A 27,346-nucleotide genomic window follows, 5' to 3' on the forward strand; every position below is an offset into this window, starting at 1 on the left:
CCTGTGCACGGGATCATTGCACGTGTCACACACCTGTGCACGGGATCATTGCACGTGTCACACACCTGTACATGGGATCATTGCACGTGTCACACACCTGTACATGGGATCACTGCACGTGTCACACACCTGTGCACGGGATCATTGCACGTGTCACACGCCTGTGAACGGGATCATTGCACGTGTCACACACCTGTGCACGGGATCATTGCACGTGTCACACACCTGTACACGGGATCACTGCACGTGTCACACACCCGTACATGGGATCATTCCACGTGTCACACACCTGTACATGGGATCATTGCACGTGTCACACACCTTTACATGGGATCATTCTATGTGTCACACACCTGTACATGGGATCATTGCACGTGTCACACACCTTTACATGGGATCATTTTATGTGTCACACACCTGTACATGGGATCATTGCACGTGTCACACACCTGTACATGGGATCATTGCACGTGTCACACACCCCTGCACAGGCTGGTCATGTGTCACTGCACGTGTCACGCACCTTTACACAGCCTCCAGCGCGCACACGCGTGTCTGGGCGTGGGGACATGTGCGGGGTGTGCCCTGCATGTCACACACACACACACACGCGTCCCCATGCCCTGACACGCGTGTAAACCCCCCCGTGCTTGTTTCCCCCGGGCCGGGAATGGGGAGGGGAGGGGCTGCAGTGGGGGAGGGGCGAGAATGGGCTCATGGAAAAAGTTTTGGGTGGAAATTCCTCTCCCCGTCCCTCCCCCACTGCGGCTCAATGTCCCCTTTGTGCGGCCCCGGCCCCGCCACGCTGGGACCCCCCGTGTGTCCCCCCACGGTCCCCATAATTCCCTGGGACCCCAGTCGTGTCCCCACCACGTCCCCCCGTGTCCCCAGCCTGTGTCCCCCTCACCAGCGGTCCCCCGTAATCCCCGTGCCCCCCATATCTCCCAAGTCCCCATAACCCTGGCTCCACCCCAATCATGTCTCCCCATGTCTTTCGTGTCCCCCGTGACCTGAATGTGTCCCCCCATGGCCCCCGTGTCCCTCATGCTGCCCCATGTCCCCACAACCCCTCCCCCCCAATAGTGTCCCCTCGGTGTCCCCTGTCCCCCGTGTCCCCTGTGCCCTACCGTGTCCCCATAATCCCGTGGCCCCCAATCGTGTTCCCCCATGTCCCCTGTGTGCCCCTATGTCCCCCCAGTTGGGTTTCCTCAAGTCCCCTGTCCCCAATGTCCCCGCACATCCCCATATGCCCCATGTACTCCATGTCCCCGGCATCCCCTGTGTCCCCTGTGCCCCCCCATGTCCCTGTGTCCCCGCAACCCCCCAACTGTGTTCCTCATGTTCCCCATCTCCAATTTCCTCCGTGTCTGCTCCATGTCTCCTGTGTCCCTTGTGCCTCACCACGTCCCCTGTACTCTCCCATGTCCCCCCCCGCGTTGTGTCCTCCGCATTCCCCCCGTCCCCACTGCCGCCAGGTCCTCCCCATGTCCCCCGTGTCTCCCCACACCCCCTGTTCCCCATGCTCCCCGTGTCCCCTGTGCCTCCTCCCGTGTCCCCACGTCCCCATGTCCCCGTGTCCCTCACCCATGGGTGCCGCCACGTGTCCCCCCCGCTCCCCCCGCTCAGCCGCTTTTCCCGGTAAATCCCCGGGGGCGGGAGGGGCCGCAGGGGGGCCGCTCGGCCATGGGGCTGGGCTGGCCGCGACCCCGGCCCCGCCGGCGCGGGGGAACCGCCCCGCACTGTCCCCCCTCCTGTCACCTGCCCCCGTGCTGCGCCCCCGCCCTCTGCCCCCCGCCCTGCTGCCCCCAGTGCCACCCCCCTCCCTGCCACCCCTCCTGCTGCCCCCCACCCCCCTGTCCCCAGTGCCACCCCCCTCCCTGCTGCCCCCAGTGCCACCCCCCACCCTGCCACCCCTCCTGCTGCCCCCCACCCCCCTGTGCCCAGTGCCACCCCCCACCCTGCCACCCCCCTCCCTGCTGCCCCCAGTATCACCCCCCGTCCTGTCGCCCCCCCTGCTGCTCCCCTTTTTGCGCCGCCCCCGCCTGTCCCCAGTGCCACCTCCCCCCCTGTCCCCTCCCGTGCCACCCCCCCCGGTGCCCCCAGTGCCGTCTCCCCCCCTCCCGATGCTGCGCCCCCCCCCGCCCCCGCCTGAGTATCAAGTGAGGGGGGCCCGGCCCGCTCCGCCCCCGGCCCAGGGACCCCCGGAGCCGGCGGTGAGTGAGGGGGAAGCGGGGGGACCCCCGAAGGAGCTGCAGCGGCTGGGGCACGGACCGGGGGCTTCCCGGGGGAGGCGGGGGCTCCGGGGCAATTGCCCGGGGGGGGCCCTAGGGGGGCTCTGAGGGGGGCCGCAGGGGGGTGTTGACCGGGGGGTTGTGCCCGGGGGGGGATTTGCTCGAGGGTCTCTGCGCAAGGTGTCTGAGGGTGGGGGTCCCCATAACCCCCCGGGTGTGTCTGGGGGGTTTCAATGGGGTGGGGATGCCGAAAACCGCCCGTGGGGTCTCTGGGGGTACTTGGGGATGTCCATAATCCCCCGTGGGCTGTCTGGGGAGTCTCTTTTGGGGGGGAGGGTCTCCATAGCGACCCGCGGCGTCTCTGGGGGTCCCTGTGGACACCGATGGGGGGATTTGTGGTGGTACGCCCCGTGTCACGTGACACGGGCCGAAGATGGCGGCGCCCATGGGGGACCGGAAGCGGAAGTGGCTCCGCGGAGGCCCCTCGGGCAGCTGCGACGGCGGTGGGGGTCGGGGGTACGGAGGGCCCTGAGGAGTCCGGGGGCTGCCGGGAGGGGCCGGAGGGGCTTTAGAGGGTCCGAGAGGTGTCTGTGAGGGCCTATGGGGCGACTCTGGAGTGCTATGGGCGGTAGAGAGGGGGCTGTGGGCCCGTGAGGCGGTGGAGGGTGTGTGGGGCGCTCGAGGCGGATGTGGGAGGCTGAGGGTCCCATGGGGGGTGTGGGAGTTCTGTGAGGGTCCTGTGGGGAATCTGTGGAGGTCCTGTGTGAGGCCTACGGAGGATCTGGGGGGGGTGGGGGGGGTCTTTTGAAGGATATGGGGGTCTGTGGGATGGGGGGAACTCTGATGGGGATTTGGGGTCTATGGGGGTTCTGTGGGGCCTGGGTGGGGTCTGTGTGGGCTTGGGAGGGGTGGTAGGGCCTATGGAGGAGCTGTGGGGGGATTATGTGGAGTGTCTGTGGCTCTGGGGGTCCCTATAACCCCCATGGTATATTTTGGGGGCTGGGGATCCCTATAGCCCCCCATGGGTTCCTTTGGGGTGGGGGGTCCCTATAGACCTTTTGGGCTGTCTGGGGGGGTCCCTTTGATTTGGGGGTCCCTTTGGTTTGGGAGTCCCTTTGGTTTGGGGCACCCGGGTGCTCCCTCTGGACTCTCTCAGTTCCTCCCAGTGCTGATCCCCTCTTTTCCCTCCCCAGGCCCTCCTGCGCCCCCTCCCCACCATGTTCCTGCTGCCCTGCTCTGCCCTCGCCCTCCTCCTCCTCACCTGCCTAGCTCTGGAGCCGCCCCCACGCCGCCCCCCACCCTCCAACCCGGCCTTCCGCCACTTCCAGCGGGAATTCCTGCTGGGATACCTGCCGGCGCTGGCTGCAGACTGGCTGCAGGGCCCGCTGCTCTTCCGGCTGCTGCAGAGCCGGGGCTTCCTGCGCAGCCAGATCGCTGCCCTCTACTCCTGTGGCTTCGCCTCCAACGTCGCCTTTGGCCTCGTGTCCGGTGCTTTTGTGGATCGGCTCGGCCGGAAAAAGTCCTGCGTGTTGTCCTCGGGGCTGTGCTCCGTGTCCTGCCTGCTGCAGCTCTCCCGGGATTTCCTGGCACTGGCAGCCGGCCGGGTCCTGGCAGGGCTCGGCACCTCCCTGCTCTTCTCTGCCTTCGAGTCCTGGTACGTCCACGAGCACCTGGAGCGCCACGACTTCCCGGCCGAGTGGATTCCTGACACCTTCTCCCGCGTGGCCCTCTGGAACAGCGGCCTGGCCGTGGCAGCCGGCCTGGTGGCCGAGCTGGTGGCTGAGGGGCTGGTGCTGGGCCCCGTGGCCCCATTCCTGGTGGCCGTGCCCTTCCTGGTGCTCTCGGGGATCTTTGCTGGGAAAAACTGGGATGAGAACTATGGGAAGAACCGGCCCTGCGGGAAGGCCTGCGGGGAAGGCCTGCGGGGCCTCGTGTCCGACCCCCGGGCACTGCTCCTGGGGCTGGTGCAGGCCCTCGTGGAGAGCATCCTCCTCATCTTTGCCTTCCTCTGGACACCCGTCCTGGAGCCGCACGGGATCCCGCTGGGAATCGCCTTCTCAGGGTTCACGGCCGCCAGCGCCGCGGGCTCGGCGCTGTTCCGGCGCGGCGTCAGCGGGAGGCTCCGGCTGCAGCCGCTGCGGCTCCTGCCCGGCTCCGTCCTGCTCCTGGCTCTGGCCCTTCTGCTCCTGGCGCTGCCGCTGTACCCCGCTGGCGACTTCCTCGCCGTGCTCGTGCTCCAGCTCTCCTGTGGGATTTACTTCCCGGCCATGGCGTTCCTGCGGCGCCGGCTGGAGCGGGGCGGGGACGCGGCGGGAGGAGCGCGGTGGCTGCGGCTGCCCCTCGGCCTGGGCCTGGCACTGGCGCTGCCGGCGCTGCCCGGGGACCCCGCGGGGACACGGCGGCTGTTCGGGGCCGCGGCCCTGGCGGCGCTGGTGGCGCTGGGGGCAGCTGGGGGTGTCCTGGGCACCACCCGTGGGGACGAGGGGCTGAGGGTGGGGGACGAGGGGCTGCTCGAGGGGGACACCGGGGAATGGTGAGGACACCGGGACAGGACAGTGGGACAGCTCAACAGGGACACCTGGCTGTGGTGGGGACACTGGGACCGTTTGAGGGGGACACCAGGATGTGACAGGAACACTGGGGCGTGACAGGGACATGGACACTGGGACAGCTTGGTGGGGGCACTGGGGTGTGACTGGGACACTGGGACAGCAGGACAGCTCAATGGGGACACCGGGGTGTGACTGGGACACCAGGACAGCTCTATGGGGACACCGGGGTGTGACAGGGCACTGGGACAGCAGGACAGCTCAATGGGGACACTGGGGTGTGACTGGGACAGCAGGACAGCTCAATGGGGACACCAGGGACACAGGGACAGCTTGATGGGAACACTGGGATTTGACAGGGACAAGGGCAGTAACAGCTGGCTGGGACAGGAACACTGGGACAGCTCAGCAGACACACCAGGATGTGACAGGGTCAGGGACACGGGAAGAGCCCATGGGGACACCAGGCAGTGACAGGGTCAGTGTCACCCCCATACTGAGCTGTGACAGTGACACTGGGACACCCCATGGGGATGCCGAGCTGTGATGGGTCACAGTGTCACCCCCACGATGGACTGGGGGTGATTGGGAAACCTCAGGAGGACGCTGAACTGTGGTGGGGGTCTCAGTGTCACCCCCACAATGGACTTCAGGTGACAGTGGCACTGGGACACCCCGATGGTGACATGGAGCTGTGATGGGGCCCTGGTACCAGTGGCACCCCCACAATGAACTCTGGGTGACAACAGGGGGACACCCTAAGGCCACACTGGGCTGTGACAAATCACGGTGTCACCCCCGTAACGAGGTGACAGCGACACCAGTGCAGCACCGGGTGACAGCGGGGCTGTGCTGGGTCCCCACAGTGCCACCTCCCCCAGGGCACAGCAGAGGGGACACGGGGGCACCAGGCCAGGTGCGCCCGGTGACCCCGTCTGGTGTCATGGGGGGTGGCGGGGTGTTAATTAATTAATTAATTTCTAATAAACCCACCCAATCGAGCTGCTTGTGAAGTCCTCCCCCCACCCGGGGTCTGGGGGATGCTGAGCTCCCTCCAGAGCGACCCCAGTTCGAACCAGGGACTCCCAGTCCAGCCACATCCCTCGCGCTGCTTTGACGCCAAGCTGAGCCCCCCCAGTGCCTCCAGTATCCTCCAATCTGCCCCCCCCCTCCCCCCGCAGTTCTCCCAGTTCCCACCAGTCTCCCCAATTCTCTGTCTTCCCCCATAATTCCCCCCAGTCCCCCCAATTCTCTCCAGTCTCTCCCGTTTGCCCCAGTCCCTCCCAATTCTCCCCAGTGCCCCCAGTTTCCCCCAGTCCCCCCCAATTCTCCCCAGTTTCCCCCAGTCCCCCCAATTCCCCCCAGTCCCCCCAGTTCCTCCCAATTCCCCCAGTTTCCACCGTCCTCCAGGGGGCGCCCTTGGGCCTCGCGTCCGCATGCCCGCAGCGTCACGTGACCGTGACCTACCCGCCCCGCTTTCCCCGGTAGGCTCCGCCTCCCGTCCGCAACGGTCTCCGATTGGCTGAGGGAGCCGGCAGTCGCGGAGCAGCGGGTGGCGATTGGCCCACGGGGCACAGTGGGCGGGCACAGGGAGGTGGAAGCGAACGGGACCCGGATGTGAGCGCGGCCCATGGAGGGGGCGGGACCCCCGGTAAGGGGGCACTGGGGGGCTGGGGGGGCCCTGGGGAAGATTGGGAGGCCTGGAGACGTCCGGGGGAGATTGGGAGGGGTCCTGAGGAGTCTGGGGGGGTCCGGGGAGCGGGAGACCCTGGTACGGTGAACATGGGAGGATTTCGGGGGTCCTGAGGGGAATTGGGGGGAACTGGGGCGGTCTGAGGGGTCCCATGGGGGGGGCTCGACCGCGGTGCGGGCAAATGGGGGGGTACGGGAGGTCCTGGGAACAGGGATGCTGGGGAAGGGGGACCCCCGCAATGGGGGGAGCTTGGTGTGGGGGGGGAGGGGTCAGGGGTGGGATTTGGGGTCAGTTTTGGGCTGTCAGGTGTGATTTGGGTGTGTCAGGTGTGGGGTTTGGAGCAGTTTTGGGCGATCTTACGTAGTTTTTTGGGATGTCAGGTGTGATTTGGGTGTGCCACATGTGGTTTTGGGGTGTCAGGTGAGTGTTTGGGAGGACGATTTTGAGGGATCTCCGGTGGGTTTTTTGGGTTCAGGTGTGTTTTGGGGGTCCAGGTGTGTTTGGAGGGCCAGATGTGTTTTGGAGGTTTACGTGTATTTTAGGGAGTCAGGTGTCTTTAGGGGGCTTGGGTGTATTTTGGAGCATCAGATGTGTTTTGGGGATTAATTTTGAGGGTTCACGTATATTTTGGGGAGCCAGGTATGTTTAAGAGGTTCAGGTATGATTTGGAGGATCGGATGTGTTTTGGGGGGAGTTTTGTGGGTTTAGGCGTGTTGCGGGGGGCAGTTTTGGGGTGTCACACGTGTGTTTGGGGTATCAGGTGTGTTTGGGGTCAGATTTGAGGGATGCCGGGCTTTGGGGGGTTCCTGTCTGATTTGGGGTGTCACTTTCGGGTGTGTGGGTTCCGGACCTTCCGGGGGTCCCACCGTTGCCGCCCCCGCAGGAGCCCCCCCGCCATGGATGACCTGAACCTGCACTTCAGGTTCCTGAACTGGCGCCGGCGGATCCGGGAGATCCGGGAGGTGCGGGAGGGCCGGGACCGGGACCGAGATCGGGACCGGGACCGAGACCGTGATCGGGACCGGGACCGGGATCGGGATCGGGGCCTGCGCTGCCAGGAACGCGCCCGGCACATCCTGGTGGACGGGGATACCCTCAGGTACCCGGGGGTCCCGGGGGGGCGCGTGAGGGGACCCACGGGGGTGGGAGGGGGCTGGGTGCACATGGAGGGGGGAGGCACCCACAGAAAGGGACTGGGGGCCCCAGGAGGGGGGAGGCACCCGCGAGGGTGAGAGGGGCTGGACCCACAGAGAGGGGGCTGGGGGTGCCCGTGGGGGTGGGAGGGATCCGGAAGCACCCCCAGATCTGGGGGGGGGGGGGTCGTCTGGGGGTACCCGAGGGGGGTCGGGAGCTGTCTCAGCGCCCCCGGAGGTGTCTCAGCCCCCCGCCCCCCGCAGCTACCGCGGCCCCTCGGGCGAGGTCGGCTGTTACGTGGCCCCGCGGCCGCTGACCCGCGACAGCAACTACTTCGAGGTGAGTCTGGGGGTCCGGGGGGCCCGGGGGGGCTCGGGGGGAGGACGGAGCCCTGAGCTCCCGGCCCGTGCGCAGGTGTCCATCGTTGACAGCGGGGTCCGCGGCACCATCGCCGTGGGGCTGGTCCCGCACTGCCACAGCCTCGAGCACCCCCCGGGATGGGGGCCCGGCTCTGTCGCCTACCACGCCGATGATGGAAAGTGAGTGTCGCGATAGCGGGGGCGGGGATTGTTGGGATAGTGCGGGATGTGGCCGTAGCGGGGAGGTGTTGGGATAACTGCGGGTGTTGGGAGATTGAGGAATTTCACGATGCTGGGAGATGTGGGGATGTTGAACGGCGAGGTGAAGGATGAGAGGCTTTGGGGTATGGGGGATGTCAGGATAGCAGGAGGATGTTGGGATATTGGGCAACGTTAGGATATTGAGAGGTTGGGATCTTGGGGGTGTCGGGATATGAGGGAGAGCTGGGGGGGGCAGCGGGACTGGGAGGTGTTGGGGAGCACTGGGGCCCGGGGACTGTCGTGATATTTGGGGTCTGCTCCAGGTTTGGGGTCCCCCATTTCTGACAGCGCCTTGTTCTGACCGCCCGTATTCGGGGTCCCCCCCGTTTTTGGTGTGTCCCAGGCTCTACAGTGGCCGGGCCAAGGGGCGCCAGTTCGGCTCCAAGTGCAGCTCTGGGGACCGGATTGGCTGCGGCGTCGAGAGGGGCTCATTTGGGGCCCCCCCAGCCCAGGTTTTCTTCACCAAGAACGGCCAGAGGGTGAGGGCACCCCACCTTCAAAACTCACCCGGGCACCCCCAAACCTCCCAGCACCCCCAAAGCTTCCAGGACCCCGCAGACAGGGGGTCCTTTTGCCCCTCCCCCAACTGTTCTTCACAGAGAATGGACAGAGGATGAGGGGACCTCCAAATCTCCTGAAACCCCAAAGCCTCCAGAGCCCCCCCACTTCCCACTTCGATGTCTCCCTAAATCCCAGATGGGGGGTCTGGGGGTGCCTCTGTCCCTGACTCCCCCAGTCCCCTCCCCTGTACCCCAATCGCAGGTGGGGGGTCTGGGGGTGCCCCGTCTCCCCCAGGGCTGTTCCCCCCTGACCGCCACGACCTCCCCTGTACCCCAATCGCAGGTGGGGGGTCTGGGGGTGCCCCTGTCTCCCCCGGGGCTCTTCCCAGCCGTGGGGCTGCACTCGCTGGGGGAGGAGGTTCGGCTGCATCTGCCCCCCCCCGGGCCCCCTGAGGACGAGGGGGGGGCGATGCTGGTGGACAGCCTGGAGGAGGAGTGGGGGCGGCTCCATGACGTGCGGCTCTGCGGCTCCGTGAGCACCCGGGAACCCGGGGGGCTCGGGGGGGGGGAGGGGGGAAGGGGGGGCTGGAGCCTCCCGCAGGACTGGGGATGGACCAGGGAAATGGGGAGGGAGCTTGGAATGAGGGTATGGGGGGGTTGGAAGAAGTTGGAGCCCCTCCCTGGGCTGGGAGGTCAAAATTTGAGGTTACAGGGGGAGGAAAGTTGGGGTCTGGGGGTTTGGGAAGGGCTGGGTAAGGACAGAGGGGTCCCCAGATTTGGGGATGGGACAAGAGGAGCCCCCAGTCCTGGGGAAGGGGAAAGGGGGGGGGCCGTGATATTGGGCAGGGTAAAGGACGTCGGGACGCCGGGACTCTCAGTGCCTCCCCGACCCTCCGTGATCCCCCAAATCCCCCCGGGACCCCATTCAGTCCCCCCGGGTGCTGTTCTTAGGTGGGGAAGGGGATGAATTTCACGGACCTGGGGCCGGTCTGGGTTGGGGGTGCCCCTTCCCCCCGTCTGAGCCCTCCCCGCGCCCCAGGTGCTGGAGTACGTGGGCAAGGGGAAGAGCATCGTGGACGTGGGGCTGGCGCAGGCCCGGCGGCCGCTCAGCCCCCGCAGCCACTACTTCGAGCTGGAGATCCTGGACCCGGGCGAGAAGTGCTACATCGCCCTGGGCGTGGCCAGGAGGGTGCGCGGGGGGCTCGGGGTTGGGGTACGGGGGGCTGGGGCGGGTGGAGGCAGCTGCGGAGCTGGGAGGGGCAGGAAAGGGGGGGATGTGGGTCAGAAATGGGGGTGCGGGGTTACAGAGGGAGGAAAGGGGGGGCTGGAGCCTCCCCCATGGCTGGGAGTGGCCAAGGAAGGTGGGGAGGGAGCTCAGGTTTGGGGTGCGGGGGGCTGGACTTCCCCACCGGGCCGGGGCTGGGCTGAAAGGTGGGAGGTGTCAAAAATGAGGGGGTGGCAGGGGGGGGAAATTTGGGTCCACGGGTTTGGGGAGGCTGGGTCCCCCACATTGCCCTCACCCCACTCCTCTGTGCCCCCACCCCCCAGGACTACCCCAAAAATCGTCACCCCGGCTGGAGCAGGGGCTCGGTGGCCTACCACGCGGGTGAGCCCCCAGAAGTGGGGGGGACCCCCAAAATGGGCGGGACCCCCCCAAATGCAGGACCCCAACAGTGGGACCTCCTCTTTCTCCCCCTGAAAACCCCTTTCCCATTTCCCCCCCCCTGTTTTGGGCTGCACCCCTGTAAGGAGGGTCTGGGGGTCTCCCCCATGACCTCGGGGCTCCCCTCTAATTTGGGGGGTCCCCATGAGCCCTCCCTGTTCCCTTCTCCCTTCCTCCTTCTTTTTGTCCTTCATTCTCTTTTTCCTCTTCCTTTCCCACCTTCCTCCCTTTTTTTTGGGGTGCAGCCCCATGGGGAGGTCTAGGAGTCCCCCCAAAGGTCTGACAGGTGGTTTCCAGCCCCTCGGGAGGGTCCCCATGGCCTCTCCCCATTTTCCCTTTCATCCCCTTCACCCTCTTCTTCCTTCCTCCTTTCTCAGCCCAATTTCCCTCTTTTTTTGGGGTGCGCCCCCATGGGAGGGGTCTCCCTCTAGTTCGAGGGTCCCTCTGTGACCCCCCCCCCATCCCCAGTTCTCCCCTTCTTCTTTTCCCTTTCTTCCCTCTTCCCCTCCTCCTCCTGTAACCCCTTTCTCTGCCCATTTCTCCCCCTTCTCTTGGGGTGCACCCTCATGGAGGGTGTCTGGGGGTTTTCCCCATGAACTGGGGGGTCCCCCCTAATTCGGGGTCTCCCCCCAGACGATGGAAAGCTGTTCCACGGCAGCGGCGTCGGGGATCCCTTTGGCCCCCGCTGCTACAAGGGCGACGTGATGGGCTGTGGGATCATGTTCCCTCGGGATTACGGCCGGGACAGCGAAGGTATCGCGGGGCTGGGGTCCCCGAGAGCCTGGGCGGGCTCTGGGGGGGTCCCTCACCCTTTGCCCCCCCCCAGGTGACAGCGATGACGCCTCGGAGCCCCCCGAGGTGAAGGTGAAGGTGCGCAACGTGATGTACCTGGAGGAGGAGGAGGAAGAGGAGGAGGAGGAGGAAGAGGAGGACGGGGAGGACATGGAGCAGGAGCAGGAGGGCAGGAAGGTCGTGGTAAGGGTGGGGACAGCCTGCCAAAAAAAATTGTGCCTTAAAAAAATCCCCGCCCCCAAAAAAACTTCCTCCTTCACCCCGGAATTCTCCTTTGTCCCCCGTTGGGACAGTCTGGGGGCTCCCCGGATTTTGAGGGGGTCGGGGGTGTCCCGCCCCCCCTATTTTAAGGTGACCCCCGGTTTATCTATGACCACCACACGTGTTTGTGCCCTGCCCCTGGATCCTCCATCACCCCAAAAATCCCCCCCGCAACCCCCACTGGGTTCAGGACTCACCCTGGGGTCAACCTCTTTCCCCCATTTCTTTGGAGGTTGGGGTCTCCCCGCCGTGCCCTCGTATTTTGGGGTGACCCCACCGTGTGTCTCGGACGTGGCTGTCCCCCACCATGTGTTTGTGCCGCCTCAAAAATCCCACCCTCACCTCCCTTTAGGTTCATCTTTCTGTGCCTCACTCCCCCCTTTACCCCTGGTTTTGGGGGGGCAGGGGTCTCCCTGCCCCCCATAGAGGGATGACCCCCGTGTTGTGCCCCCCAGGTGTTCTTCACGCGGAACGGGACGGTCGTGGGGCGCAGGGAGGTCGGGGTCCCCCCCGGGGGGCTCTTCCCCACCGTGGGGATGCTCAGCACTGGCGAGAGGGTCAAGGTGGACCTGCACCCCCTGAGCGGATAAAGGGGGGGCCCGGGTGGGGCCCCTCAAAACCCCAAACCCTCCGGTGCTCCCGGACCCACCCCGGGCCCCCCCAGTGCACTTTAGGGTGTTCCCACAACAGTGGAGACCCCCCCAAGGTGGTTTTTGGGGGTTCACTCCTGCCCCCCCCGCCCCCATAATTTTGCTCTTTGGGGGCTCTTTGGGGGGCGGTTCCCCTAATTGAATCCCCCCACTGACCCCTCAAAAGTACCCCAGTGTTGCCCCCCAAGGTGGTTTTTGGGGGTCTCAGCCATGGCCTCCACCATATTTTTGGGGGACCCATTCCTACCCCACCCCTTTTTTGGGGGACTCAATCCTGCCCCCCTCATAGGCGCCCTTTGGGGGGTTCCCCCCAAACCATCCCACTGACCCCTGCAGGTGGATTTGGGGGTCTCAGTCCTGCCCTTTCCACCATGGGTGACCCCCGTGCCCCCTCTCAGAGCCCCCCAAATCACCCCTTTAACCCTTCCCAGCCTCCCAGCTCCACTGACCCCCTAGTGCCCCCCAAATCACCCCTGTGCCCCCCATCTCTCCCAGCACTCCCCATTCTTGGGGGTGCCAGCGGGCAGAATTGGGGGTTTCCCCCCATCATGAATGTAACCCGACCCCTCCAGTTCCATGGGACCCCCCAGAGCCCCCAGTTCTGTGGTGAGGGCTGGGCTGGTTTTGGGGTCCCCTTTGATGTTTGCACATAGGGGGGGGTCCCCATGCCCCCTCCACCCCGACTCAAATAAACCCATTTCTTACACCAAAATAGATGTGGATTTATTGGGGTTCCCCCAGGACCCTCCAAATTGGGGGGGGTGTCCCTGTGCTCCCTTTTCTACCAGCCCCCCCTTTTCATTTGAGGGGGTGGTTGGGGGGGTGCAGGAGGTTTTGGGGGGCCTCCAGGAGGGGTTGGGGGATCTTGGGAGGGGTCTGGGTGGGTCTCAGGGGGAGTTTGGGGGTGCCCAGTAGGACTTTGGTGATGAAGATGATGGGGAGGGCGATTAGGGGGGTCACCCTGTGCTCCCCCCGAATCCGGGGTGTCTGGGAGGGTTTGGGGGGTCCGGGGGTGATTTTGGGAGAGTCTCTGGGGGGGTTTGGGGGTGTTCAGGACCTTGGTGATGAAGGTGATGATGGGGCGGGGGGTTGGTTGTGTGTGTCCCCGCCCCCCCCTTGGTTTGGGGGACTCGGGGGGGTTTTGGGCATCCCCAGCTGTTTCTGGAGATGGGGTTCTGCGAGTTCCGGGGGTCCCTCAATGTTGTGTCCCCAGCAGGACCTTGGTGAAGATGGGGGGAGTCGCACTGGGTTCTGAGGGTGCCCCTGAGCCCCTCCCCCTGCCTCGGGGGGATCTGGGAGTCCCCAGACGGATTTGGGGGTCCCGGGAGGGTCCCTGGTGTCTCTCAGTGCCGTGTCCCCAGCAGGACCTTGGTGACGAAGGTGACGATGGCCCCCGCCGGCTGCTCGGGGTCCAGCTCCGCGAACACGTGGCACGCGTTGCCCCCCCCCGGCGCCCCCGCCTGCTTCGCCACGAACCCGAAAATCCTGGGGGGGCCGGTGGAGGGACAGGGGGAGGTCAGAGTCACATCCGTGCCCACCCTCCTTTCCTCCTTTCCTCCTTTCCTCCTTTCCTCCTTTCCTCCTTTCCCCGCTCTGGGGGTCTCTGCGCGTACCTGGCCGTGCTCCCGTCGGAGTTCGTCCACCTGGGGGGGGTTAAAGGGGTTGGGAGGTCTGGGAGGGTTCGGAGGGTTGGGGGTCCCCCCGTGGGCCCCCCCTCACCTGCGGTCCTGGGGGTCGGTGCCGCAGTGGGTGACGCTGCTCACGGGGTAGTGCCGGCGGAAGAAGAGCCTGGGGGGGGGAAGGGGCTTTGCTGGGCCGGCGTCGGTGGGCTCGGGGGTCCGGGGGTGCCGAGGGGTTTGGGGAGGATGTCGGGGGTGGCTTGGGGGGTGTCGGGGTTTGGGGTGTCAGTGGTTTGGGGGATTGGGGGTTTAGCGGGGTTGGTGGTTGAGGGGGTTGGGGTTTTGGGGCGTTTGAGAGGGTTTGAGGTGTCGGAGTTTGGGGGGGTTGAGGGGTTTGGGGGGATTGGGAGGTTTTGGGGAGCTCGTGGTTTTGGGGAGTTCGGTAGTTTGGGGGGTCGGTGTTTGAGGGGATCTCGGTTTGAAGGGCTCTGGGTGTGGGGGGTTCGGTGGTTTGGGGAGGGTCGGGGGTTTGGGGGTTCGGGGGTCCCTCACTTGCGCTGCCGGTCCGTCAGGGTGATCCCCTGCGCCGACACCTTGAAGTGGACGGGGCTGGGGGGGGGCCGGGGGGACCCCCCCGCACTCGGTGCCCCCTCCAGGAGGGACCCCACGGCCTTGGCCACGGCCTGGGGCCCCGTCAGGGCCTCGGTTCCCACCGAGCCCAGGAACAGCACGGAGCAGGCTGAGGGGGGCAACGGGGAGGAAGCTGCCCAAAAACGGGACCAGGCCCCCAAAACCGGCACCAACCCCCCCAAAACCGGCACCAGCCCTCCCAAAACCGGGACCATCCCCCCCAAAACCGGGACTACCCCCCCAAACCGGGACCAGCTCCCCCAAAACCGGGACCACCCCCCCAAAACCGGCACCAGACCCCAAAACCGGCACCAGCCCCCCCCAAAACAGGGACCAGCACCCCCAAAACCGGGACCACACCCCCAAAACCGGGTACAGCCCCCCCAAAACCGGGTACAGCCCCCCCCAAACAGGGACAACCCCCCAAAACCGGGACCACCCCCCCAAAACCGGCACCAGCCCCCCAGTGCTCCCAGTCCCGATGCCAACCCCAGTGCGGCCCCCGCAGGGACCCAGTTCCAGTGCCTGCCCCGCCCCAGGAACCCCATCCCAGTGCCCCCCCAGTACCCCCCAGTGCCCCCAGTATCGCCAGTCCCACCTGCCCCCTGCCTCAGGAGGGCTCCGGCCGTGCTGACATTGGGGGGTCCGGGGGGGTCCGGGGGCTCCTCCTGCAGCTCTGGGGAGGAAGGCGCAGGGTGGGGGAAACCGGGGCAGTTTGGGGGAAATGGGGGGATTTCAGGGACTGGAGGAGTCTCTGGGGGGTCCCGTCCATTTTTCGGGGGGTCCTCGCAGTTTGGGGTATCCCCGAAATTTTGGGGGTTCCCGCGGTTTTGGGGGCTCCTGTGGTATTGAGGGAGGGGCCGCGATTTTGGGCTATCCTCGCGCTTTTGGGGTGTCCCAGCGGATGTTCTGGGGTGTCCCCTCGTGGAGTTTTGGGGGTGTCCCTGGGGGGCTTTTGGGGGGCTCCCGGAGGGTTTTGGGGTGTCCCCGCGGGGTTTTTGGGATGCCCAGGGGTTTTGGGGTTCCCCGGGGGGGTTTTGGTGTGTCCAGGGGGCTTTTTAGGGTGGTGTACCCGCAGTTTGGCGGGTCCCCGCGGGGGTTTTGGAGTGTCCCATGGTTTTGGGGTTTTGGTATGTCCCGGGGGGGGGTTGGGGTGTCCCCACAGTTTGTGGGTGTTCCCGCGGTTTCTGAGGTGCCCACCTGCGTGGGGGATGCGGAGGGTGCAGGGCAGTGAGATGGGGGTGATCGAGTGCTGCAGCACCAGCGCCGGGAGGCTCCCTGGGGGGAAGAGGGGTCAGGGCACCCCAAAACCTCCCACTGACTCCCCGAACCCCCCCTAGACACCCCCGGACCCCCAACCCCCCCACCCGACTCCCCTAAGCCACCCCGAGCTCCCCCTGAGACCCCAGTGACCCCCCCAGCCCCTCCCACTGACTTCCCCAATCCCCCCCAAGCCCCCAGACCTTCAGAGCCCCCCGAGCCCCCCAGCCCCGCTCCCCTCACCGAAGTACGGCTCCTCGGGGCACCCCCGGATCCTGACCCCGCGCGGGCCCGTCTCGATCAGGAAGTGCCGGACCAGCTGCTCCTGGGGGTCCCCTGGGGGCCGGGGGGCGTCAGACCCCAGGGACACCCCCGAGACCCCCCCACCCCCAGCATTTCCTATGGGGCTTTTGGGGCGTGCCCATGGGGGGATCTGGGAGGGTTCATGGGGTGCTGGGGGTGTCCTGGGAGACCCCCGAGACCCCCCCACTACGGACAGCCCCCCACGGCCCCCCAATACTCCAAGGGGGGGGGGTCTATGGGGGGACTTGGCGGCTGCTGGGGGGGAATTTGGGGTGATTTGCGGGGGTCCCTGGGGTGTTGGGGGGGTCAGACCCCCGGGAGACCCCCGAGACCTCCCCCGCGGCACCCAAATATTCCATAGGGGGGGCGGTGGATTTGGGGCGTGCCGGGGGGTGTCTATGGAGCCGGGGGGGGGTCTATGGGGTTCGGGAGGGGGTCTATGGGGTCCATACCCGCTCTGGGGGTGGCGCGGGGGGGCGGGACCCCCACCCTGAGCGCGAGCCCGAACGCCCCCGGGAAGCTGCTGCTGCGGCGGACGAGGAACGAGCCGGGAGCGGCCGCCTTGAGCAGGGACACGGCTGGGGGGGCACGCGGGGGTCACACGGGGGAGGGGGGCACACGGGGGGACCCCAGCGACTCCCCCATTTAACCCTCCAAGCCACCCATAGACCTCCCCCACGGCATCCCCCCCCGACCCCCACAGATCCCCCCATAGACCCCCCCCGGTTCTTCCCCGCAGACCCCGGCACTGACCCCCCCAGAGACTCCCCAGCCCCCCCCCAGCCCCCTCACTGACCCCCCTGGACCCCCGATCCCCCTCAAACACCCCCCTAATAACCCCCAAGACCCCCCAAATTCCATCCCTTCCACCCCACCCCCCCGGCCCCCATGGCCCCCCGGGGGTCCCCCCCAGCCCCTCGGGGGTCTCCAGCCCCCCGCCCCCCCGGCCCCGTACCTTCCTCCCGGGACAGCCCCGGTTTGTACCAGAACTTGGTCGTGTCCTGCACGAAGGTGCCCCCGGAGGGGGTCCCGCCCGGCCCCCCCCCGGCCGAGGGGTGTCCCTGGGCCCCCCCCGGGCTGCGCTGGGGTGAGGAGGGGTCCCGGGGTCCCCCCGGGGCCGGGGGGTGCCGCTTCTCGGGCAGGGGCGGCTGCGGGGGCGGGGGGGACCCCGGGGTGCCGCTGCCGGGGGAGGGGGCCCGGGGAGACTCGGGGGGGGCCGGAGGGGCGCGGGGGGGGTCAGGCCAGGGGGCCCCCTCACTGGGGCTGCGCCGCCCTAAGGGGGCACAAAGAGAGGGGAGTGAGATCCCCCAAAAGACCCTCTGGGAGGGCCCCCAAAACTCCCGCCAGTGGCTCCTTTGGCCCCCCCAGTCGGCCCCTTTAACCCCGCCAAATCCCCCCAAATCTCCTCGGTTTATGCCTTTAACTCCCCCAAAGCGCCCCCCAGCCCCTCTGTGCCCCCCAACCCCCCCAGAAGCATCCCCCAGCCCCTTTACACCCCCCTAAATCCCCCCCAACACCCCTCCAGACCCCCTCCGTGAACTCTTTTACCTCCCCCAGATCCCCCCCAGGACCCCCCAATAGTCCCTTTAATGCCCCCTAACCCCCCCCAGAAGCTCCCCCCCCCCAGCCCTTTCCGACCCCTCCAGATCCCTAATACCCCCCAGGGACCCCCATTGACCCCTCTGCGCCTCCACTTCGCCCCCCACCCTTTACCTGCCGGCTCCTGGGGCTCCCCCATGGCGGGGGGGTCGTAGCCCCCTTTTCCGGGAGGGGGTCCCCGCTCCAGCCCCAGCCCGGGGCGGCCGCAGTGGGGGCAACTTGGGGGCTCCAGAGAGGGCGCGGGGGGGTCCCCCCAGCCATGCCCACCATAAATTGGGCGGGTGGGGAGGGGGGAGACCCCCCCCCAGCCCTGGCAGTCCTGGCAGGGGCAGACGGGGGGGAGCCCCCCCAAAAGCAGGTACCCCCCCGCCACTGGGCGCCCGTAGCCCCCCCACGGGGGGAACCCCTCGGACAGCGAGCGCTGCACCCCCCGTTTTGGGGGGTCCCGGGGGGAGGCCAGGCTGGCCCGACGGCACAGGGGGAGGCACGGGGGGGCGCAGGGGCTGGGGGGGCCCCAAGGGCTCGGCGGGCTGCGGGGTACTGGGGGGCTGTGGCATATGGGGGGGCTGTGGGATATTGGGATCCCATGGGATGCCGGGGGGCTGTGGAGTGAGGGGGTCCCGTGGGCTACTGGGGGGCTGTGGGATGCGGGGGGGCCATGGGACACAGGGGTCCCGTGGGGGGTGGGGAGTCCCTCGGATATTGGGGTGATGTGGGATATTGGGACCCCGGGGGATACTGGGGTGCCATGGGGTTTGGGGGGGCTGTAGGATGTCGGAGGGCTGTGGGGGGCCGGGGTCTCCTGGGATGTCGGTGTCCCATAGGGTGCCAGGGTCTCATGGAATATGGGGGTTCCATGGGATACTGGGGGGCTATAGGATGTTTGGGACTTCTGGGCTGGTGGGGAGCTATGGGGGGTGTGGGGGCCCTGGGATGTTGGGGATCCATGAGATGGTGGGGTCCCATAGGACTTTGGGGTCCCATAGGGTGATGGCGACTCCTGGGATGTTGGGGTCCCATACGGAGTTGGGGTCTCCAGGGATGTTGGGGTCCCATTGGATGCTGGGGGGCCGTAGGGTATCGGCGACCCCTGGAATGTTACGGTCCCCTGGGATATTGGGGTGGTACTGGGCACCAGGGTGTCCTGGGATATTGGGGTCCCGTGGAATGTTGGGGACCCCCGGGATATTGGGGTCCTGTGGGATATTGGTGTCCCATAGGGCGCTGTGACCCCGTGGCACGTTGGGGTCCCGGGGGGGGCATGGGGTGCTGGGGTTCCCTGGGATGTTGGGGGGCCATGGAGTGTCAGGGTCACGTGGGGCGCCAGGGTCCCGTAGGGTTTTGGGGTGTCATAGGGTGTGGGGGATCCCTGGGATTTGGGGGCCCCACAGGGCATGGGGAAGCCGTGGGGTATTAGGGTCCCACAGGATGTCGGGGGGCTGTGGGGAGCAGGGGTCCCATGGAATGTGGGGGTCCCGTGGGATGGGGGGGTCTCATAGGGTGCTGGGATCCCATGGGATATTGGGGTCCCGTGGGATGGGGGGGCCCTGTAGGCTGTAGGGGTCTCATGGGATATTGGGGTCCCATAGGATATCGGGGTCCCGTGGGATGGGGGGGTCTCATGGAATGTGGGTGTCCCGTGGGATATCAGGGGTCCATGGGATACCGGGGTCCCGTAGGATGTGGGACCCCTGTAGGGTGCCAGGGTCCCGAGCGGTTCGGGGGTGTCGGGGGGCTCCTCCCCCGGGCCGGGGGTCTCGCGGCCCCCCCGCACCCCGAACCCCCCCAGCAGCTGCTCCAGCTCCCGGCGCTCGGCGGCCGTGGGGGGCGGGGGGCGGCCGTGCGGGGCCCCGGGTGGGGGCGGGGAGTCAGAGTCCCCCCCGGGGGGAGAGGGACCCCCCCTCTTCTGCACGCGGGCATAGGGGCTGCCGTCCAGGGGACCCCAGGTGTGGGAGGGCTCTGAGGGAGAAAAGGGCGGTCAAACCTTACCCCCCCTCCCCTACCCCGCCCCCCCAAAACCCCACGAGACCCCCCGGAACAGCCCGGGACCCCCTGTCTCCTCCGCCATCCCCTTCAGGCCATGGGGACCCCTCCCCTGTGCCCATATTGCCCCCCAAAGCCCCCCGTGCACCCCCAGCTCCCCGCATTTTCTCCAGGTCGCAGGGTCTCCCCAAAACCCCCGAACACCCCCGGCCCCCCCTTTATACACTCCAGGTCACCCCAACAAACCTCCAGCACCCTGAGAACCCCCCGCGCCCCCCAAACCCCAGGCCATGGGGTCCCCCTTCCCCCCACGCCTTGGGGAGCCCCCCGTACCCCAATTTCAGCCCCGCTTTCCGCCCCTTACCCTCGGGGCTGTCCCGGTGCCCCTCGTAGGAGTCGCGCCGGACCGCGGGGTCTCGCACCCCGTAATCGATCGGGGCGGCGGGGGGGCCACGGGGGGGGACCCAGCCTGGGGGAGGGGGGCAGGAGGGAGGGCGGTGAGGGAGGGCCCGGGCAGGGTGTCCCCGGGGGTCTCCGCCCCCCAAAACCCACCTTCGACCCTCTCGGGGCCCGAGGAGAAGATGAACTCGACGGTGGCGTCGGGGGGGAAGCGCTGGTCTGGGGGGGGAGCACGGGCGGTTTGGGGGGGCGCGGGGACCCCATCATCTGCATCCCCAAATCCCCCCGTCCCCCCGCACCGGCCCCATTCCCTTCCCTCATCCGCCCCCTGCACACCCAAATCCCCCAGGGCTGCCCTTGCGCTCCTCTGGGGGGGCACAGGGGAACTGGGGGCGTCCCCGTTATCTGCGCCCCCAAATCCCTCCGTTCCCCCCCTCCTGGCACCCTCCGGGTCACCCCAGGACCGCCTCCCCCAACCCCCGCAGCCCCCTAAACACCCCCAAACTTCTCCCTGTCCTCCCGTGCCCCCCCAAACCCCGAAGCCCCCCCCCAAAAGCCCGCGTTCCCCCGGCCCCCTCTGACCCTCCCCGCCCCCCGCACTGCCCCGTGCCCCCCCCGCGCCCCCACCTTGCCAGGCCAGGTCGAGCTCGTCCCGGCGCAGCCGCAGGCGGGGCCCGCGCAGGGTCCCCGTGTGGAACTGAACCCCAAAAACCGCCTCGCGCCCCCCGCGCCGCCGGTGGTAACAGCGCACCTGGGGGGGCACGGCGGGTGAGGGGGGGTCCCACACCCACGGGGGGCGCACACACAGGTCAGGGGGGCCGCCCTCCTCCCCGCACGCCACCCGCGACCCGCCCGGCGACCCCCTGAGCACCCCCGGACCCTCTGAGCACCCCCGGCCCCCTCTGAGCACCCCCGGGCCCCCCGGCCCCCCGCACCCCCCGCGCCCCCCTCACCATCACGTCCCCCTTGAGCAGCAGCGCCGGTTCCAGGGTGACACAGAGCGACTGAGAGGCGGGGGGGCTGCTGGGGGGGAAAGGGGGGGCATATTTGGGGGTTAAGGTTTGGGGGCGCAGGATTGGGGTGGCAGGCGGCGGGGGGGGGATCAGTTTTGGGGCGGTGTCAAGATTGGGGGTACACCTTAAACCCCCCCCCTCCCCACCCACAGGGCACTGGGGGAAACCTGGGGGGGAAAGTTGAGGGGAGCCCCCCGGGCCCCTCCAAAGGGGGATGGGTTTGTCTGTCAGGTTTGGGGGCGGGGGGGGTCACTCACTAGACCCCCGAGGTGTAGACGAGCTGCAGCGATTGGTAGATCTTGAGGAAGGGGCGGCAGCCTGGGGGGGACACAGGGGTATTACTGGGGGGCCCTGAGGGGTTCCCGGGGTCCCGCCCCGCCCCAAACTGACCGTCGGGGGGGTCGTAGGCGGGCAGGGGGGGCAGCAGGACGTGGTGCAGAAACTGGGGGGAGCTGTTCAGGCGGAGTCGCCCCGAGAGCAGTGCCCCGAAATCCTCTGTGTACCTGGGGGGGCACGGGTGGAACCCCAAAACCGCCCCAAAACCACGCCAAAAGTCACCTCAAAACGACCCCAAAAACACCCCTAAAAATCACCCCCAATCCATCCCAAACTCCACCTTGAACCACCTCTAAAAATCACCCATAACCACACCAAAAATTACCCCTAGAACACCCTAAAACCACCCCAAACAGCACCCTAAAACCCATCCCAAAACCACCCAAAAATCACCCGAAGAAACACCCCAAAACCTTCAAAATCACTCCAAAAACCATTCCCCAAAATCACCTCCAAATCACCTCAACTGCCCCAAATCCCGTCATGACCTCCTCTGACCCCCCGACCCCGTAACCTCCCCACACCCCCCATGACCTCTAAGGCCCCGGACCCGCCCCCCAAGCCCCCCACCTGCGCTGGGAGGGCTGCAGGACCCCCCCCAACTTCTCCTCGCAGAACCTCCTCATACTCAGCGCGTTCAGCGCCTGCTCGGGGCTGGGGGGGGGCAAAAGGGGGGGTCAGGGTACTCCCAAAACCCCCGCGACCCCCCCGCACCTCCGGCACCACTCAGACGCCCCCAAGCCCCATAGCCCCATAATCCGCTTTAACCCCCCCCATGACCCCCCCAGCTCCCCCTCCCTGCCCCCCCGGGACACCCCCGAACCCCAGAATCCTCCTTCGGACCCCCCCTCTGCTCCCCAACCCTCCATGACCTCCTACAAACCCCCGCCAGCCCCCCCATAGCCCCCGCCAGCCCCCCACGCCCCCCGTGTACCCCCCCCCGGCCCCCTCACCTGCCCCACACATCGCTGTAGTGCAGAAACGCCCCCACGACCACCCCGACCGGGGCCTTGCTGCCCTGGGGGGGAGGGGGGAGGACTCTCAGGACCCTCAGGCCCCCCCAGTACCACCCAGTGCCCCCCCCCATAGCTCCGAGGGCCCCCCCGAGTGTCCCCCAGAGCCTCCCCAGTACCACCCAGTGCCCCCCTTAGTTCCTCCGTGCCCCCCAGTACCACTCAGTGCCCCCCAGAGCCCTGAGTGCATGCCAGTGTCCCCCAGGACCCCCCCAGTGCCCCCCTGTGACACCCCCAGTGCCCCTCACCGCCCCCCAGTTCCCCCAGTGCCTCCCAGTACCACCCAGTGCCAGCCCAGTTGCCCCCAGCCCCCCCCCCCCGCATTGTTCACGGCCCCCCAAGGCCCCGAGGAGCCCCCCCGAGCCCCCACCTTGCAGAGCAGCACGGCCACGTTGCGGGGGTGCCCCCCCAGGCACCCCTCGAGCGCTTTGCAGACGGAGCAGAGCAGCTCCAGGGGGGGCGCGAGCAGCTCCGGCCACCCGAAATCCAGCACCTGGGGGGGGGGCTCAGAGCCGGCACCCCCACACCGCGGGGGGCCCCCAAACCCACCGCGACACCCCCAAACCTCCCGGGATGCCCCCGGGACCCCCCAACCCCCCAGGACATCGCCAGCATCCCCTGGAGACACCCCCAAGCCCGCAGGGACCCCCCAGGAACCCCCGCGCCCCCCGAGACTCCCCCAACCCCCAGGACACCCCCCCACCACCCCCCGCACCCTCCCAATCCCGCGGGACCCGCCCCGGGACCCCCAAAACCCCGAGGGGGGATTCCCAAACCCCCGAGACCTCCCCCCGGGACCCCCAAATCCCCCGGGGGGACCCTCCTACCCCCCCGGACGCCCCCTCACTTTGGGGTTCAGGCGCGTGAGGTCGCGGCGCTTCTCGGACAGGTTGAAGATCTGGGGGAGCACGGAGGGGTCGGGGGAGCCCGGACCCTCCGGGTGACCCCCAAAGTGCCCTAGGACCCCCCGGCCCACCCATGGGACCCCCGAAATCCCGGCCCCCCGCCACCCCGGGTCCCTCGTGTCTTGTCCCCCCTCCCCAGTGCTCCCAGTGCCTCCCCGCAGCCCCCCTCGACCCCCCCCGTGCTCCCCCAGTGCCTTCCAGTTCCCCCCAGTGCTCCCAGCAGCCCGCCCAGTGCTCTCCCAGACCCTCCCCAGAGCTCCCAGTGCCCCACCAGAGCCCCCCGGTGCCCCCCCCCAGCCCTCCCAGACCCCCTCCAGTTGCCCCAGTTGCCCCAGTTGCCCTCACCGTGTAGTTGGGGCCGTGCCGCGCCCCCAGGAGCTTCGCCAGGTGCCGCAGGTGCCCCCCGGGCCCCCCCTCGCCGCCCCCCGGGACCCCCACGCTCAGGATCCGCTCGGTCACGAACGTCAGGTCCAGGGGGGGGAAAGGGGGGGGCTCGGGGCTGGGGGCGCGGGGAGCCCTGGGGGGGAGGAGCGGCTCAGAATGGGGGGGGGGGGGCGGCACCCCCAGAACCCCCAGAACCCAACCGGAGGGAATTTGATCCCCCGGGATTCTCTCAGCATCCCAACTCCCCCCCCCCCCCCCCCCCCCCCAACACCCCAACCCCTCGCCGGGATCCCCCAGCACCCCAAAACCTCCTGGGATCTCCCCAAATCCCCCAAATCCCTCCTCCCCCCCCGCCCATCCCTGGGACCCCCCAGCACCCCCAAACCCCCCCGTACCTGGGCAGGGTGCTCCGCTGGGGGGCGCTGTCGAGCGAGGAGCCCTGGGGGGTCCCGGGGGTGCCCCAAAAACGAGGGGGGGGCAAAAGGGGGGCGGGGGGGGGACCCAAAACATGGGGGGGGTTAATGGGTGTCCCCAAACACCGGGGGTAGGGGACGGTCAAGGGCGTTCGGGGAGGCCAAAACAGGGGGGGCAAAGGAGGCGGTCAGGGGGGTCCCCAAAACAGGGGGGTGGGGGGAGTCAAGGGGGGGGTCGGGGAGACCGGGGGTGTCCCCATAACACGGGTAGGGGTCAAGGGGAGGGGCAGGGAGGTCCCCGAAACATGAGGAGGGTCGGGAGGGGGTCGGGGGAGCCAAGAAGGATCAGGGAGGGGTAAGGGGGGCAAGGGGGGTCTCAGAGAGGTCCCCAAAACACCGCCGAGTCACGGGGGTGTCGGGGGGCTCAAGGGGGGGTCGGGGGATCCCCAACCCCTGGGGAGGGTCGGGGGGCATTGGGAGTCCCGGAGGGGGATTTAGGGGGTTCCCGGGAGGGGGTTGGGGATACCGGGGGCAGGTTGGGGGTCACAGGGGGGTCAGGGAGTCAAGGGGGGTTTGGGGGGTCCGGGGAGGATTCAGGGGTCTCACCACGCGCTCGCTGCGCCGCACCGGGGCCGTGTTCCGCCTCTGGAGGGGCACAGCGGGGTCTGGGGGGGCCCGACCACCGGGGAGGGGGCAGGGCCCTGCCCGGGGTGGGGTTTCGGGATCCCGAGGGGGATTTGGGGGGTCCAGGGTCTTGCCCAGCGGAGGATGTTGGGGGTGCCGGCTCCTGACAAGGGTGTTTGGGGCTCCCGAGGGGGGGTCCCGTCCCCTGCTCGGGGGGGCTTCGGGGGTTTCAGTCTTTCCGGGGGACCCTGATCCTGCCCGGGGAGTTTGGGGCTCTCGAGGGGGATTTGAGGGGTCCCGGGTCCTGCCCGGGGGGTTCGGGGACGTCGCGGACCCCCCCCCGCCCCCACTCACCAGCTCAGGCGGGGGCAGAGCTTGGCACGGTGACGTCACCTGGAGGGGGACACGGGGTCATCCCAAATGGGACCCCAGCCCCAAACGGGCCCCACCCCCCCCTTGGGTGACGCTCCCGCCCCCCGCCGTACCTTGCTCTCGCATCTCTTGTGGGCAGCGACTTTGCAAACTGGGGGGGACAACGGGGGCATCAGGACCCCCCAAGGTCCCCCCCAGGGACCTCCCAGGTCTCCCTGGTACTCCCCCAGTACTCCCCCAATATCCCTCCGCTGCCCCCAGTAACCTCCCAGTATCCCCAGTAACTCCTCCCTGCCTCCCGTAAACACTCCAGTAAACTCCTCAGAGCCCCCAGTAACTCCCCAGTGCTCCCAGTAACCGCCCCAGTTACCCCTCAGTGCTTCCAGTAACTCCCCACTACCCCCAGCAACCACCGCAGTAATCTCCCAGTGCCCTCCCAGTGCCCCCAGTAACTGCCCAGTACCCCTCCACCGGCCCCAGGAACCTCCCGGTCCTGACCCCACTGTCCCCAGTAACCTCCCCCCTTTATTCCCCCGTCTAGCCCCCCCCCCAGTGTGTCCCGGGGGTGTCCCGGGGGTGTCCCCGGGGTGTCACCTCTGCACACGAGCCCGTGGGGTCCCAGGGGGGTCCCGCAGCCCCCACAGAGCACCCCCCGGCGCAGGCTCCGCTCGCGGAACGTGTGGGGGGCGGGTGGGGGCGGCCGCGGCTGGGGGGACACGGAGGGGGGGGTCACCGCATGTCCCCCCGTGTCCTCCCCGTGTCACCCCCATGACCTCGCACGTCACCTCTGTGTCACCCCCATGACCCCCCCTGTCCCCCCCCCATGTCCCCCTGATGTCACCTCCCGTGTCCCCCCCAGGCCCCCCCCGTGTCACCCCCCGTGTCTCCTCTTTGATCCCGCCGTGTCTTGCCCGGGTCCCCTCGGTGACCCCCCCGTGTCCCGCCCCCAGTCCCACCCAGTTCCCGTCGTGTCACCTCCGTCTCCCCGCGTGTCGTCCCCCTGCATTCCCCCCGTCCTCCTCTGGCCCCCTCCAATGTCCCCAGGTGTCACCCGTGTCCCTCCTTGTGTCCCCCCCGTGTCCTCTCCATGACTTCTCACTGACCCTTCCGTGTCTCCCCGGACTCTCCCGTGTCCCATCCGTGTCACCTCGTGTCCCCTTCATGACTCCACTCGTGTCCCCGCATGTGTCCCTATCATGTCCCACTCCTGTCACGCCCAGGGCTCCCCGTGTCCCTTCCCGTCCTCTCCTGTGTCCCCGCCTCCCGACCTGTATCCCCCCCCGGGTCCCACTCGTGTCCCCCCACGTTGTCCCTGCGTCACCTCCCTGTCCCCCCGTGTTCCCCCCAATGTCCCCGCTGGGACCCCCTCGTGTCCCACGTCACCTCCAGTGCCACACCCGTGTCCCCCCGTCTCCCTTCCGTGAGTCCTTGTCACCCCCGTGCCAACCCCACTCTATTCCGTGTCCCCCCCCGTGTCCCTCCGTGTCCCCCCCGTGTCACTCATGTCCCACCCGTGTCCCCCGTGTCTCCCTCCCCGTGCCCCCCCCGGTGTCGTCCCGCGTGTCCCCCCCGTGTCCCCCCCGGTCCCTCTGGCCCTCGGCCACGGACACCGAGTCCCGCAGGAAGCGGGGCCGGGACAAGCCCAGGAAATGGGGCCCCCCTGGGACGACCCCGTCGTTCCCACGGAGGGGGAGGGGCGTGGGAGTGCATGCGGGGGGAGGGGGACAGCGGGGGGAGGCGCGGGGGGGGGGCGTGGGACGGGGAAGGAGGGGCGTGGGAAAAAGGGGAAAAAGTAGGAAAATAGGGAAAAAAGGAAAGTGGAGGCGAAGGGGGAGCGTGGGAAAATAGGGGGAGGGGCGGCGGGGGGCGGTCAGACTCCACTTTCCTCCCCGGCCCACCCCGCGTCACGCGTGGGGAGGGGGCGGCTGGAGCGGACCGCGGGGGGACCCCGGGGGGGCGCCCCGGGGGGGGGGGTCCCGCGGCTTCCCCTCGCAGCAGCCCCCCCTTCCCCACGGGGGTTCCTCACCCCACGCGGGACCCCCGCCCCCCAGGGACCTCCCCCGGTCCTACCGTGTCGGGGCCATCGCGGCGGCCGAGCGCGCGCAGCAGCGTCCCCACGGCCCCGGGGGGCTTCATGGGGGGTCCCGCGTGGTCTCGGGGGGTCCCGGTTGCTCCCGGGGGGGTCTCGGGGGTCCCTGCGGGCTCCGCGAGCGGCTCCGTGGCCGAAGGCGCGCGGGGAGGGGCCGTTTCCGCGAGTCCGGAGCCGCTTCCCGTGCGGGGGGGGACACGGGGGGGGACACGGACACGGGGGGGGACACGGGGGGGACGACACGGGAACGACACGAGAGGACACGGGGAGGGGACACCGCGAGGAGCACAGAGGGGGCCAGGAGGAGACAC

The 27,346-nt window shown here is 68.3% G+C and overlaps 3 protein-coding genes across 8 annotated transcripts; 2 read left to right on the forward strand and 1 right to left on the reverse strand.

Moving 5' to 3' along the window:
- Nucleotides 1-2,122: 2,122 nt before the first annotated feature.
- On the forward strand, nt 2,123-6,401 carry MFSD5 (major facilitator superfamily domain containing 5; the record flags this gene model as incomplete). Its single annotated transcript, XM_082299038.1, has 3 exons — nt 2,123-2,213; nt 3,425-4,764; nt 6,269-6,401. The coding sequence occupies exons 1-3, from the start codon at nt 2,124-2,126 to the stop codon at nt 6,399-6,401; spliced, it is 1,563 nt and encodes a 520-aa protein (XP_082155164.1). The 5' UTR covers nt 2,123.
- SPRYD3 (SPRY domain containing 3) lies at nt 6,373-12,157 on the forward strand. 3 transcript variants are annotated; one of them, XM_082299161.1, is made up of 11 exons: nt 6,373-6,431; nt 7,357-7,572; nt 7,871-7,946; nt 8,022-8,146; nt 8,571-8,706; nt 9,071-9,259; nt 9,767-9,916; nt 10,276-10,333; nt 11,024-11,143; nt 11,217-11,365; nt 11,899-12,157. In XM_082299161.1, exons 2-11 carry the CDS (start codon nt 7,370-7,372, stop codon nt 12,031-12,033), a joined length of 1,341 nt encoding a protein of 446 aa, XP_082155287.1. In that variant the 5' UTR covers nt 6,373-6,431; nt 7,357-7,369; the 3' UTR covers nt 12,034-12,157. The 3 variants fall into 3 exon arrangements, with proteins under 3 accessions (XP_082155287.1, XP_082155285.1, XP_082155286.1); XM_082299159.1 differs by lacking the exon at nt 11,899-12,157 and having other exon boundaries at nt 11,217-11,890; XM_082299160.1 differs by lacking the exons at nt 9,071-9,259; nt 11,899-12,157 and having other exon boundaries at nt 11,217-11,890.
- Nucleotides 12,158-12,790: 633 nt separating this feature from the next.
- On the reverse strand, nt 12,791-27,193 carry TNS2 (tensin 2). 4 transcript variants are annotated; one of them, XM_082299145.1, is made up of 28 exons: nt 27,017-27,163; nt 26,050-26,137; nt 25,541-25,652; nt 25,060-25,097; nt 24,929-24,967; nt 24,557-24,595; nt 23,933-23,976; nt 23,499-23,670; nt 23,096-23,146; nt 22,619-22,741; nt 22,189-22,253; nt 21,806-21,889; nt 21,290-21,402; nt 21,157-21,217; nt 20,840-20,906; nt 20,514-20,637; nt 20,040-20,105; nt 19,852-19,956; nt 17,619-19,463; nt 16,861-17,178; nt 16,358-16,483; nt 15,846-15,938; nt 15,543-15,620; nt 14,941-15,018; nt 14,265-14,451; nt 13,813-13,881; nt 13,707-13,736; nt 12,791-13,578 (listed from the first exon to the last, which is right to left on the reverse strand). In XM_082299145.1, exons 1-28 carry the CDS (start codon nt 27,028-27,030, stop codon nt 13,437-13,439), a joined length of 4,371 nt encoding a protein of 1,456 aa, XP_082155271.1. In that variant the 5' UTR covers nt 27,031-27,163; the 3' UTR covers nt 12,791-13,436. The 4 variants fall into 4 exon arrangements, 3 of the variants coding, with proteins under 3 accessions (XP_082155271.1, XP_082155270.1, XP_082155272.1); XM_082299144.1 differs by having other exon boundaries at nt 20,840-20,909; XM_082299146.1 differs by lacking the exon at nt 26,050-26,137 and having other exon boundaries at nt 20,840-20,909; nt 27,017-27,193.
- Between the last annotated feature and the right edge of the window lie 153 nt (nt 27,194-27,346).

The sequence above is a fragment of the Coloeus monedula genome (assembly GCF_965178545.1).
Source record: "Coloeus monedula genome assembly, chromosome: 30".
Taxonomy (NCBI): domain Eukaryota; kingdom Metazoa; phylum Chordata; class Aves; order Passeriformes; family Corvidae; genus Coloeus; species Coloeus monedula.